Here is a 14379-nt window from a genome sequence, read left to right on the forward strand (position 1 = left end):
GGAAAGGATTATTGTGTTTTTGTTGTATGCAGAAGAGTTGCATCATGATTTTGACTTGCAGGGTTTTGGACTTCAGGTATTTCACTCTCTTGGGATTTCAGCATCCAGGATTATGTTGTTTAGGATGGTGTCTTTTGGGATTACGGCCCAAGCCCAAGGCTATCCTATTACCCACGTGGAAAAGATTTCACAATGGTAAAAGAGGAGGATCCAGATTAAAACTGTTCCCACATGTGTCTCCCTGCTGCATGGCCACAGCACCTTTGTCCTAAACAGGTGACCCCAGGGAGTGGGTGCATTTTCTAGGATCTGTTTTCTTTTGTATTGGTCCATGTGTTCCTAAACAAATCCCCAAATATCTGGATCATTACAGCTATATAGTCAATCCTGACAAATAGAAAGTCCCCTAAGTTTGTTCTTAAACATGTATTAGCTAATCACGACCTTTGGTTCATGTATACTTTAAAGTTAATTTAACAATTTCAGTTGGATTTGTATTGGTATTGCGTTGGATATATACATTAAGTGGAAATAATGGAGATTTTTACAATATTTGATTTTTCATTTCACAAAATGTTATAGCCCTTTTATTGCCATCTTTAATTTCTCTGGAGGAATTTTTATTGTTTGGTATAGAAGTCTTTCCCATAGTATTAAATTTGCTTGTCGGCATTCTTCATGTTTTGAGGACAGTAAGTGTTTGCTTGTTTGTTTGTTTTATGGAAAATAAGAAGAAAAAATTATTTTCTAATTGTTCACGGGTAATATATAGAGAATACAATTTTGATTTTTTCATATTCATTTTTAATCCATCAAACTTGCTAAAGTTATATGTCAGTATTAATTTACATAAACAGTCCATTGGTTTTCTGCATCAATGCCATACAGTCTGCAAATCATGACTTTTATTTCCTTTTTACAAAAATATCATACCTTTTTTTCTTGCATCATTTCATGGGATAGAACTTCACTAAAAAGACTGGAAGTGTCGATAATAAGTGCCCTATCCATTGCCAATCCCAGAAAAAAAGCTTTGAATGTTTCATCATCAAGAAAGTTATTTGCGGTAGCTATGCCATAAGTATCATTCCTTTTCATTAGATTAAGGAAGTCCCATTATATTCATGGTTTTCAAAATTATTTTTTAGTCAATAATGAGCATTGGATATTATTAAATGCTTTCTCTCTGTTTATGCAGATGATATGTCTTTTTAAGTTTTTTTAAATATTATTAGTTACAAGTATTGATCTTCAATTAGAAATCAACCCTGCATTTCTAGAATAAAGCTATTTGAGATGTATTATCTTTATTACTAAATTGCTGGATTCAATTTGCTAATATTTTGCTTAGGATTTTTACATGTATTTTAATGAGAGTTCAGCCTGTAATTTTCCTTTATTGCAATATCCCTATTAGATTCTAATGTCAATTTTATGTGGTGTTCTTAAAATGGGAAGTGTTCCCTTTTCTGTTATCCTCTGAAATAATTTGCAGAATATTTGTTTATTTTATACATCAATGTTGGGAAGAATTCACCTGTGAAGCTTAAGTTTTCTTTGTGGAAAAATATTTTAGACATAGATTCATCTCACTTTATAGGGAAATAACTAATTAGAATTTCTGTTTCTTATTGTGTTAGCTTCAGTATGATGTATTTTCCTCGGATTGTTGTCTACTTGACCTAAATTTCTAAATTTAGTGGCTACAATATGGTTCATAATACCGTCTTCATCTGTTTTCATGTCCATAGGATCTGTCTTGATGTCATATCACTGACTGCTATTGGTAGTTGATGCCTTTCCTCTTCTTTTCTGAATCAATTTTGCTGGGGTAAATTGTACATTTTTCAAAGGATCACCTTTTGGCTTTTTTCACCCTATTCCATTGATTTCTGCTTTGATATTTTATTTATTTTACTCATGTATTTCTTTATAATTGATGTAATTTTTTAAACTCCTTGAAGTCGATACTTAGATCATTAATTATCACTCCTTTTTTCCTTTTCTAACATGTATTCTAGGCTATAATTTTTATCTTCAGTAGACCTTTAGTTGCATCCCACAAGTTATGATATGTTGTAATAGAAATAGTTTTATTTGGTGATTTTCTAGGTATCTACTAGTGACTTCAGTATCTTTTTAATTAAAATAACCTTTTTTAAAATTGTATTTTTTAAGGGATACAACATGAGTTTTGTCTGTTTGGATTTTTGTTTTTGTTTTGTGTTTTTGAGGCAGGATCTCACTCTTTCACCCAGGCTGGAATACATTGGTGAGATATCAGCTTACTGTAGCCTCAACCTTCCAGGATCAAGTGATCCTCCTGCCTCAGTTTCCTGAGTAGCTGGGACAACAGGCATGCACCACCATGCCCAGCTAATTAAAAAAAAAAATGTAGAGATGGCATCTCACTATGTTACCCAGGCTGGTCTTGAACTCCAGGGCTCAAACAATCCTCCTATCCTCCTTCCTCATCCTCCCAAAGTGCTGGGATTATAGGCCTGAGCCACTGCACCTGCCCATGATGCTTTGATGTATATACACTTAGTGAAATGAGTTCTACAGTCCAGCACATTAACATACCCATCACCTCACATAGTTATCTTTTTCTGTTGTAGTAAGAGCACCAAAACTCTACTCTCTTAGGTAATTTTTAACACACAATACAATATTCTTTTTTTTTTTAAGGGAAAGCATTTATTTGGATTTAGTTTTATGGTAGGTGACATTAAGGCCCTTCACACAGAGTTCAGGAGACAATATTCTATCCTAATTCTACCGTAATAGAACATACGCTGTGTGACTCAAATCTTTTAAGTTTAATGAAACAAGCCAGTGTTCAACTTGTCAGTAACAGTGTTTTATATAAATAAATTGGTCAATGTGGTAATTATTACTTTAAAATTTTGTGTTCTTGTTCCATGAATTACTGAGAAAAATGGTTAAAATGTTCCACTATAATTGTGAACTCCTGTTTTTCTCCTTATATGTTATTTCTTTATATATGTGATGCTAGATTTTAGTTTTCTAGAAATTTAGAAATGTTGTTTCTTCCTGATTGATTTATCATTTTACTGTGAAATGTTTCTTTTTATTTCTGGTACTGCTTCCAAAAGCACATTTTTTATAAATTAATTATTTCCATAGTCACCTTCTTTGCTGTTATTATTGTTTGCATGCATACCTTGCTTCATTCTTTCCCCCCTTTTTTTTTTAGTCTATATGTTTAGGATATTTCTCTTTAAAGTAGTCATCTTTCATATTTTAATACAATTTATAATCTTTGTATTTTAATTGTAGTATTTGGTACCTTTACAATTGATATAGTTGCTGGTGTTTGGGTTTAAATCTATCATTTTATTATTTTTATTTGTTCCATCTGTACTTTGTGCCTTTGTATCTCATTGTCACTTTTTAATTGAAACAAAGTATTTTATTTGATTATTGTGCTTTACTAACTTCTCACTTATGCAGTTTATTATTCTGTAGCAGAATAACAGAATTTGTTACCCCACTGACTTTTTCGTAGGCATTTTGTCATATGTTTTAAGTCTATATTTTTTCATTGTTTGGTTTCTCACAGAATCTTTTAAGAAAAGAAATTCTTAGAATTTATTTCATTTCTCATATGTTCAGTGAAATAAAGCCTGTTTTATTTAATTTGAATTATTTAATTCATTTAATATTTTAAATTCAAAACTTTAAAACTGCAAAATATTAAAAAATTACAAAATATTAAAGTAGATTTTTTCTTATTTTTTATATTTCATACAATGGTTTTTAAATTGTATGATTTTTATTGTTTAAAGATGCTATTTATATGACTCATGAACTGTTTGCCTCCCTTTTTTCACAGACATTCATTGGGAACATTCTTTTGCTTGTTAACCCATACAAGGAGCTTCCAATTTATTCTTCCATGGTGAGTACAAAATTTTAAATATCATTGAATAATGTAGAGTAGTACACTCTAGTCATACACATTTGTATCAAATGACTGAAAAAAACAGTAAGGCAAACTTCTAAAAAACTTTTTTAAATTCTGAATTGAATGATTGCATTCTAGTGACTAATTCATTTTGAGGCAACTTTGAAAATCGGAATTATTTTATCAAAATGTTTCTTTGCACTTAAAATATTGTCATTTGTTTATGACTATAGCCATTCGACTTCTAAAATTAAATAATATATAAATATATTTTCCATACATTCTTGACTGACTCAAGATCATTTGGCTTAGAGCCCTTATTTGGACATGTGACTTGTTTCTGAAGAGTTCTATGATGTTAAGGCAATGGGAATAAAAAAAAGATAATATCGCATGTTTATATTTTCCCAAATGACTTGCCAGGTTTAATTATGAGGCTCTAAAAATTAAAAGAGAAATTACTTGTAGAAAATTATTCCAGTCAATTGAAAATGCAATGTGATTTTTGAGTAGAAATGGGTCAAAAATACTATATCATAGGAGCTATTTTTTGTGTAACAACAAGGCTGGTTCCACTAATAGAGAACAGGAGACTGCCCGAAACCAGCAGGCAGGGAGTGGGTATATGTTTCTGAAGCCGGGGCTCACTCATAGATGTTACGGGCAGGGAGGACAGACAGAGGAGAGAGAAAAAGAGAAATTCCTAGGAAACTCCTAGGAACTCAGACTCCTAGGAAATCAAACATGTATTTTCACAGAAATAGTTCATGAGAACAAGAGAGCATCCACCACCCCACCCTCCACCCATGTTATCAAAAGTCAATTCTGGCTGGACTCGGTGGTTCATGCCTGTAATTCTAGCACTTTGGAGGACCAAGCCTGGTGGATCACTTGAGGCCAGGAGTTTGAGACCATCCTGGGCAACATAATGAGAGATCCATCTCTGCAAAAAACAAAACAAAACAAAACAAAACAAACAACAAAAAAAAACAATTAGCCAGCCATGGTGGTACGTGTCTGTGGTTACAGCTACTCAGGAGGCTGAGGCAGGAGGATCACTTGGGCCCAAGAAGTTGAAGCTACAGTGAGCTGTGATTGTATCACTGCACTCCAGCCTGGGAGACAGATTGAGATCCCGTCTCTAAATAGAATAAAGTAAAATTAAATTAAATTAAAAAGTCAGTGCCACAGCTACTTTAAAGCTGTGTTGAAACCTGCCTACCCTCCTCATTCCGCCCAATCCTATGCCAGCCTCATCCTGTGCAATCTCAGGGTGAGCATGAGACGCTAGAGCAAGGGAATCACCCATGATCATTTCAGGAGTTTCGTCCAAGGACTGAAATTAATCTGACATGTGGTTATTAAATGGTTTTGAGAAAAACCTCAGTTCTGTATCTTTCACTTTGTGAGTCCTAATTAATATTTATGTGAATATGTGTATTGACGTATAATATAAATATTGCATAGCATACAAATATTAAATCTTCTGTTCAACTAATTTATAAAAGTCATGACACTCTAAAAACCATCATGCAGATGAAGAACTAGAGCATTAGTAGGGTCATAGATGTCTCCCATGCCCTGTCTCAAACATGACATACCTCCCCAAGAGACAGTACAGTTCCGACTACTCTCGCCCTCGCCCTCCGCTTTGCATGGTTGAACTTTATATGGGTGAAATCTTGCAGACTATCTTTCTCTGTACCTGGCTGCTTCCTTTCAATATTATGGAAGGTAGATTCACCCATGTTTTTGTGTGTAGCAATACAATAAGTACAATAGGTTATTTTATTTTGTACGGCTGTATAAAATTTCCTTTTGTGGATAAATGGCAGTTTAATTAACTATTAACGGAGATTTCGTCTTTTGAAGCAAGAATATTACTGCTATGAACATCCTCACAAATTTTTTTTGATAACATAGGTACTTCTTTTGTTGGAAAGAGTGGAATTGGTACATGAAAGTGTATACATACAATCAGTTTTGATAAATACCGACAGTTTTCTGAGTGGTTGTACTAAGGTATATCTACAACTTAATACAGAAATTCTAGTTGCTTCTCTTCCTTGATCAAATTTCATTTGTTTGCTTATCATTCTGCTGGGTATATATATAGTGGAATCTTATTGCTCTAATTTGTGTTTCTCTGACAAACAATGATATTAACCACATTTTCATATAGTTACTGTACAGTTATATCCTGTTTTGTGATGCATCTATTCCAGGATTTTATCCTGCTTAAAAATTAAAAACTTTAAAACTGGTTCATCTACCTTTTTTATTGACTTGAAAGATCTTTAAGCATTCTGGATTCTCAATGCATATTGAAAACATCTTGCAAGAAGTAGGGGTCAAGATTCATTTTTAAAAAATGTATATTAACCTGAAACAGTACTGTTTATTAAAAAGACCATCTTTCGGCTGGGTGAGGTGGCTCACGCCTGTAATCTCAGCACTTTGAGAGGCCAAGGCAGGTGGATCATGTGGTAAGGAGTTCAAGACCAGCCTGGCCAAGAAGATGAAACCCCGTTTCTCCTAAAAATACAAAAATTAGCCAGGCGTGGTGGCAGGTGCCTGTAAACCCAGCTACTTGGGAGGCTGAGGCAGGACAATCGCTTGAACCTGGGTGGCAGAGGTTGCAGTGAGCCGAGATCGCGCCACTGCATTCCAGGCTGGGCAACAGAGTGAGACTCTGTCAAAAAAAAAAAAAAAAAAAAAAAATCCTTTCTCCAGGACATTGTGTTGGCACTTTTGCATAAAACTGGTAACTATATATAAATGGATATAGAATTTCCATTCAGTTTGATTGGTCTATTATAATACATTTTTATGCCTTGTACTCTAAGTCATCCACCTTTGGTCTTCAAATTTGCCCTAGCAATTAATTACTGGCCTTTTCCTTTAAGGTTTAGAATCAGCTTGTCAATCTGGGGGTCGCTGAGGGGGACTCCCCCTAGGATTTTGAATTTGATTGCATTATATTTACAATTCAATTTAGAAACAGACAAAAAATGTTAGAAGTACTGAGTCTTTTAACTATATTCATTTATTGAGGTCTTTAAAATGTGAAATTCCTCTCAGTGTATCATCCCGTGTGCTCCTTTGGAGAGTGTAGTGCATAGTATTCATTAAATGTTTTTAAATGCTGTTATTAAGAACCATTTAAAAGTTTTATTTTCCACTGGCGTGTTCTCCATATATGTATAAAAACACAATTTAAAAAGTCTTACCTTAAACTAGCAGTTTGTAAAATTTATCAGCCATAAAATTATCTAGTATGTTTTAAAATACTCTGTGTACACAATCTTATTGCCTGAAACAATAATAATTTTCTTTCTTTAAAATCCTATTATTAATCTGTTCTTATGTTATTGGATTGGATCACCAGAATAATGTCAGATACTATTAATAATTTCATTTAAAAATATATATATATATTAGGAGAAATCTTTAGGAATTAAACCTTAAGTATAAAAACCATTATAAATTTTACATAGATACCAGTTATCAGATTAAGGAAATTTCATTTTATTGCTATTTTAAGAAGTCTTTATCATAGAAAACATATTGAATTTTATCAAATGTAAGTATTCTTTCTGTACCAATTGTTGATATGAATATTTTTCTCCTTTATTTTGTTTGTGAATTATAATTCCTGATTTTGAAATATTAAACCTACCTTACATTTTTGATGTTTTATCCTTTTCTTTATATTACTGAAGTCTATTAAATAATATTTTGCTTAGGGCATCTATGTTCATGAAAAAGATAAACCTCTAATTTTTCTTTTTTTATTAAAAAAATCTTCTGTATCAAAATAATGCTGATTTCATAAAGAGAATTGGAAGGTGTACTCTGTTTTCTAGTCCCTGAAAGAGTTTGTAAATTTGGTGTTGTTTCTCTCTTAAATGTTTAGAAGAATTCACAACTGAAACCATTCAGACCTGGTATTTTCTTTGCGAGAAGGTTTTAGTTCTGGATTTAATTTCTTTGACATACATAGGACAGTTCATATTCTTTCCATGCTAGTTTTTAATGATTGCATTTTTTAAAAATTATGTTATATTTAATCTTCAAACGTTTTTTGGCATAGAATTATTCATGGTTCTATTTATCTTTTTAAAATTTGTAGAATTTTGAGCGGCTTCTTTTTATTCCATATGTTGGTAATTTGTGACTTTTCTGAGTTTTTAAAATTTCCATCTTTCTAATTTATTTGGATATAATTTGATTATTGTTTATGTTGTATAGATATATCCTTGACTTCCTGCCTTTCCTAAAATAAGTATTTGGGGCTTTTAAATTTTACTTTAAATGTAGCTTTACTGAATTCTACATGTTTGCTATTTTCTAAATTCATTATCAATTAGTTTAAGGTATTATCTGTTTCTATTTGTGATTTCTTTCTATAAAAAATATATGTATGTATATATGTAGAAAGTCTATAAAAATATAAACCGAATTAATCTTTGTTTTCTACTTTTGTTTCTCTTTGACCACAGTCTGGATAATTGCTTGGCCATATTTTAAATTCTCTTTTCTGTTGTTTTGAATCTGCTGATAAAATCATTCCTTAAAATGCTGATGTCTGTTATGTGATTTTTTTCAATGCTAACGTTTTTATTTTAAACTCTTAGGGTTTCCAGGTTTCTGGTGAAATTCTTTGTCTTCATCATGCCACTTATTTTCTTGAACATGTTATTTTTAATCCTGTGTCTTATGACTCTAATATGGAGGTCTGTTTCTACTATGTGACTGTGTGTGTGTGTGTGTGTGTGTGTGTGTGTGTGTGTGTGTGTGTGTGTGTGTTGGTTTTACATATATGGATATATTTACTGACATTCATGGGGATTTTTGATGGAATATTGAACTTTCCATATAAAAAAGCCATAGGACCCAGGAAGACGTTATCTTCCTCCCAAGAAGATTTGACTTTTCCTCCTAGCGGGCACATAAGTTGTAGACAAACCGCCTTGACCTTGTGAAGTCTCGTTTAATTTTTTTATTTGCTCCCTTCAAAAAGGTGAGCCCCCTCACGGGTCTCAGGTGGAAAGTTGGGCTGATACTCATTTGGCTTTCCTCTGTTTCTGAACCCTGAACTTGGATTTGTGTCTCCCCAGTACTGTGTGATGCTGCTCAAATCTCTGCTGAGCGTGAGACACTTAGGGTGACTTTCTGTGGTGCCACTGAGAGACACTCAGCACAGCGACACTGTGTGCTGGGAGGAGGGGATGGAAAAGATCCCGTGTGGCCCGGTGCGTCCTGATTTTCTTCAAGATCTTAGCTCCCTAAGACATTGCTGCTTTGGTGATTTTACTATCCCTGCCATTAGATGCTTGATTTGTATTTTATCCAGTCTTTTAACTGTTCATGGTTAGGAGAATTTGACTGATACTAGCTGCTTCATTACAGCTATAGGGTAAAGGAGACTACATCTGTTCTTATTGCATTGGTGTCAGAAGATCATTTGCCCTCAGATACCTAGGTTAGTTTGGCATTTCATGCCTTTAATTTTTTAATTCTGTGTGCACCAAGGGGTGGGAGGGGAAAGAGAGAGAGAAACGCACCCTATTTGAAGTTACTATTGATGATATTATTTCTGGCTTATGTTTATGGTAACAGTTGATTGTAGAGTTAACAAGAATTAACAGTGAGACAAAAGTCAGCTTTGAATAATTGAATGAAAAGTTAAAAAATGACTCTTATTTGGATGCTTCTATGGATCTAGAGGTAAAGTTTTAAGTATTAGCCAAAATTTAACATAATATTTTTTATAGTATGACACAGTTTGTCATACTACATTGTATCTTGTGATGGGAAAAAACTGTTAATTGTGGTGTGTTTGTTTTTAAAGTGTTGACACTATAGTAGTATTATGGCTTCAAATAATACATGGTATTTGCAGTTTTTTCAGAAATACACATTCATAGAGAAAAGGAGAAACATATTAAGAGACATGTGTTTATTAATGTAAGAATAAGATCTAATACATTGAGATCATTACCAGAATAGTTTATTAAAACCGAAAATGGCTAATGCAACTTATAATTTATATAATTATTAATATAAAATCTATATGTTTCTATATATGAATTAAGTATTTAATATATTAATTATTTTATATATAAGTATTATGATTTTATAAAATGAATTTGCATATATATATACACATACCACCTCTTATATTCATCATTTCTAAATCTGTCATAAAATAAAAATGGAAAATAAATACAAAAAATATATCAGGTAAAAGATGCACTGATATAAAGCTTACAATAAAATTACCTGCTTTTTATAAGTCATGAGAAAAGGTGAAAATGTCTAGTCCTTCTGGACTTGACATCCATATTTGTGCTCTCCTTGCCTACAGGTAACAACCCATAAAATTATAGATATTAGGTTGCTACAAGGACATACATTTTACATTGAATTAGTGGTTATTCCCTGTAGTAATATTAGTGCCTAGTAAATAATATCAAGTAGTCACCTATCAGGTATTCATTAAAACGATCTTGTTGTCCTCAAGCCACACAACAAAAATTTATTTCTTTTTGTTTCTAGTTATTATCATTGTAGTATGTCTGTTGTTTTAAATGACAAATTTTGTTCAAATATTTGGGTTTCTTCCCATGTCAATTAGTTTACAAGAAAAAAATAAAACATTAAATATGATTATATCTGTAAAGATTATAAAGACCGGAGAATGACTTCTCCATTTCATATTTAAAAAGAAATTCACATATAACATCTGCATTTTAGTTTTATTTCGTTATCATTAACTCTGTTCTATTAAGCCTTTGCATAACATTCATTTTTATTTCTAGCAAGTTATTAATCATGGACGTAGAACACTCTTGAGGCAAACTTCCTTTCGAGACTGACGTCTATACAAGGCAGCAGGCAGGACTCCCAGTTAGATTGCTTTCTGCCACAGCAGTGCTGATCTGACGCTAACAACCACTGCCCAGATGCGGGTCACAGTGGCCGAGTCAGCAGGCAGTTCCACAGGAAGTCCGACCAACCAGGACAGGGTCCATGATTGTGCTGCCTATTTATGTTGAAGACATGTAATATCATTCATTTTAAACATGTTACATGTAGGGGAGAAACAGAAAATAGAAAGGAGCCAGATCTTCCTGCATGGGCTTTACAAAAAAGCAACCTTAAAATCAGAAACAAAAATGCATCATCAAGCCAACAAACATCTGTTGACTCTATAAGAAAATACATTGCCTTAGATACTTACAGTGTCCTCATCCTTGAGCACTGTGTAGACATGCTAGAGACAAAACACAAATAACAATGAAAAAATCACATACTTCACTTCTAGCTGAGAACAACAATTAAATAGCTGTATTGAGGGTGTGTAGCCCTAACTGGCAAGTCAAGAGGTTAGAAGGGAATAAATCCTATCAGGTTTTTTTTAAAAAAGCATCACAATAAAAAAGAAATATGATCGGGCAAATCTTAAAAAGTTAGTAAGATTCTGAAGAGCAGAAGAATGGACTAGAGCCACATTATGGGGTTTAAAAAATATATAGGACTATTTAGAGAAATGCACCATGCAATTTGATATGAGCAAGTTAAAAAAATTATAATATTTGAAATTCTAGGAAATGAAAAGAGCTGCCATTGTTGAGTGCTTCTTACATGGCAGAACTGCCTCAAATGGCTTTACATTTATTATCACATCTCATCTCAAAAGGCAAGCAAATCAGTATCAGAATTGTTATTTCTACTCTGCAGTTGAATAAGCTGAGACTTGAGGTTCAGCAGATTTTCTGAAATCTTCCCATGAGTGGCAGAGCTAGCATTAAAGTCCAGGTCATGCAACTCCAGAGTGAATGCTTGGCAGGCTTCTCTCAGCAGCACAAGTGCTGCGCCCAGAGGCAGACAGTTTCATTATTATTATCATTATCATTATTATTATTATTATTATTATTTGTGATCTTTTGTAAACACAAACACATACTTTCTCAAAATACGTCACCTATACATAGGTATATAGTTAGCAAATAGGACACCTACACAGGCCGACAGAGTGAGATGTTCATAGCATAGTGCGAAACCAGCAGCCCAGGATACTTGGAGCCTTTGGCATCTGGGAGGTGCCACAAAGTTTCTAGGCTCCCCAGAGACGGAGGCCAGTGGCTCAATGGCTCTCATAAGCTGTGGAAGCGTTAGTGGCTTTAGAAATTAACATGGCAGGATTCTGCAATCTGCTGGTGGTTTATGGAGAAGTATAATGACCAGTGAAGAAAAGGAGGGACTTTGTCCATTAAGAAGGAAGGAACTTATTCTCTAGAACTAGAGTCCATCAAAGATTAGCAAGGCTGAGCTCTTGTCATCTCACCTATGAGCTAAAATGGAGTGCTTGACCAAGAATCCTCTTGTTTCAAATGATACAAATAAGGAAGGAAGACAGTGAAGAGAAGAGAAAAGACAGGTGGTGAAGGAAGTGTCTGGCCCTGATGATATTCGCTGGACCCTATGAGAACGTGCAATTTTAACAATGAGAATGGTAACCAATAAAAAATTTAAATGGCTTGTCAGTCACTCAGAAAACAGGGACTGCATAGCGGAAATCCTCAAGGGTTTATAGAATTACACTGTCGTTATTATTTCCATAATTGTATTATGTATAAAGCATAGAATCAGCATCAGGTAATGTGTTGCCAGGTGGTAGCAATGGACTATTCCACAACATGAACTGTAACACTGCATGGGAAAGAGATTTACAAGAAAGGGGAGGTGAGAGAGGTTATGAGTTTATCAGGAAATAACTTTCTTTAGACACTCAAGGCTCATCACCTACATATACTCTCTAGTAAAATTTGGCATAAAGAGAATATCTAAGCCCAAATAGATTTAAATAAATAAAATTTAAAAACCCTATCCAGCCGTGGTGGTGTGCACCTGCAGTCCTAGCTACTTGGGAGGCCAAGGCAGCAGAATTGCTTGACCCTAGGGGATGCAGTCTGCAGTGATCTGTACTTGGGCCACTGCACTCCAGCCTGGGCAGCTGAGCGAGACTCTGTCTCAAAAAAACGAAAACGAAAAAATATATAGTTAGAGAAATGAACTCCATGTACACACAGATGGATACATGATCCAGGCTGTCTCTTGTGTCTGTTGAACATCTAATGAAACTCTCATTTACAAAATAGAAAGTTGAAAAACATTTTGTCAAATTGGAGCCTAAGTCTGTGTTGGACTTGGGGAGAAGTGAAATAGTGTTAGTACAAGTTTTCAAACAAGAACAGAAATTAGATCTGTTGGACAATGAAGCTAGACTAAAACTCCTTAGTTTTATAAATTATAATGTGTATATCACTATCATTTAATTGTTCTTAATATTCATTGCAACTTCTGGAATAATTAAAAATGAAAAAAGTTCAAACAGAATGCAGCAGACAGTTGTGTGCCCACCACCCATATTGGTTTCATATCTCTTTTAAAAACATTTAAAATTAAAAGTGCTGTATTTTTTTTTTCACATGTACTTTTGTGATTGGGATGCAGTTTTAAGGGTGTGGTAAGAAAACACTGTCCTAATTTAATTGTAACATTTATTTTCTGAGTGGTACAAAAATAACAGCATGTTTTAATTATATGATGTCTTAGATTAGATAGATGACATATTGTTCTATAAACACAGGGTAAGCACCACTTCAACTTCAACCTACTTATTTTCATAAGCAGTGATAATGGTTATCTTGAAGTTATTATCCTTCCATCCAGTGTTTTACATGTTTACTATATACATGAACACACACATACATTCAAAAAATGGGTATACCACTATTTTCTATATTTTAATTAACTCATAACATAGTAACTATATTCTTTTTTTTTGATATGGGGTCTTACTCTGTTGCCCAGGCTGGAGTGCAGTGGCACGATCTTGGCTCCCTGCAACCTCCTCCTCCCGGGTTCAAGCGATTCTCCTGCTTCAGCCTCCCAAGTAGCTGGAACTACAGGCATGTGCCACCACACCCACCTAATTTTTTGTAGTTTTGGTAGAGATGGGGTTTTCCTGAGTTAGCCAGGATGGTCTCAATCTCCTGACCTCATGATCTGCCCACCTCGGCCTCCCAAAGTGCTGGGATTACAGGTGTGAGCCACTGTGCCCAGCCATTAACTGTATTCTTTTATAAAAAAGCTGTTGATCAGCCCTCATGCTTTCAAAAATTTTCCACCTTGAAAATTTTAGACTTAATTTATTCTAAAGTCCCTCTAGAATTTTCTTGTAATGACACACAACCGGTTATATTTATCTATTAATTATAGACTTTTAACTTATTTCTGTATTTTCTGCTCTTACAAAGAGTCCTAAGAATTGTTTTATAAATGCTCTTTTTGCTCATGTTTGAGAGTTTCAACAGAGATATTCCCAGTTGAACATGAATCTTCAAATTTAGAAGATATTGCCAGATGATTCTTCCAATTAG

The 14379-nt window shown here is 33.9% G+C and overlaps 1 protein-coding gene across 1 annotated transcript in view; it reads left to right on the forward strand.

Annotated features, from left to right (window-relative positions):
• MYO16 (myosin XVI) overlaps positions 1–14379 on the forward strand; it is a 575469-nt gene that overhangs the window by 236338 nt on the left and 324752 nt on the right. Inside the window, exon 12 of the mRNA XM_030813681.1 lies at positions 3857–3922. Coding sequence (XP_030669541.1) covers positions 3857–3922 — 66 coding nt within the window. The remainder of the gene's footprint in view (positions 1–3856; positions 3923–14379) is intronic.

The sequence above is a fragment of the Nomascus leucogenys genome, chromosome 5 (assembly GCF_006542625.1).
Source record: "Nomascus leucogenys isolate Asia chromosome 5, Asia_NLE_v1, whole genome shotgun sequence".
Classification (NCBI taxonomy): domain Eukaryota; kingdom Metazoa; phylum Chordata; class Mammalia; order Primates; family Hylobatidae; genus Nomascus; species Nomascus leucogenys.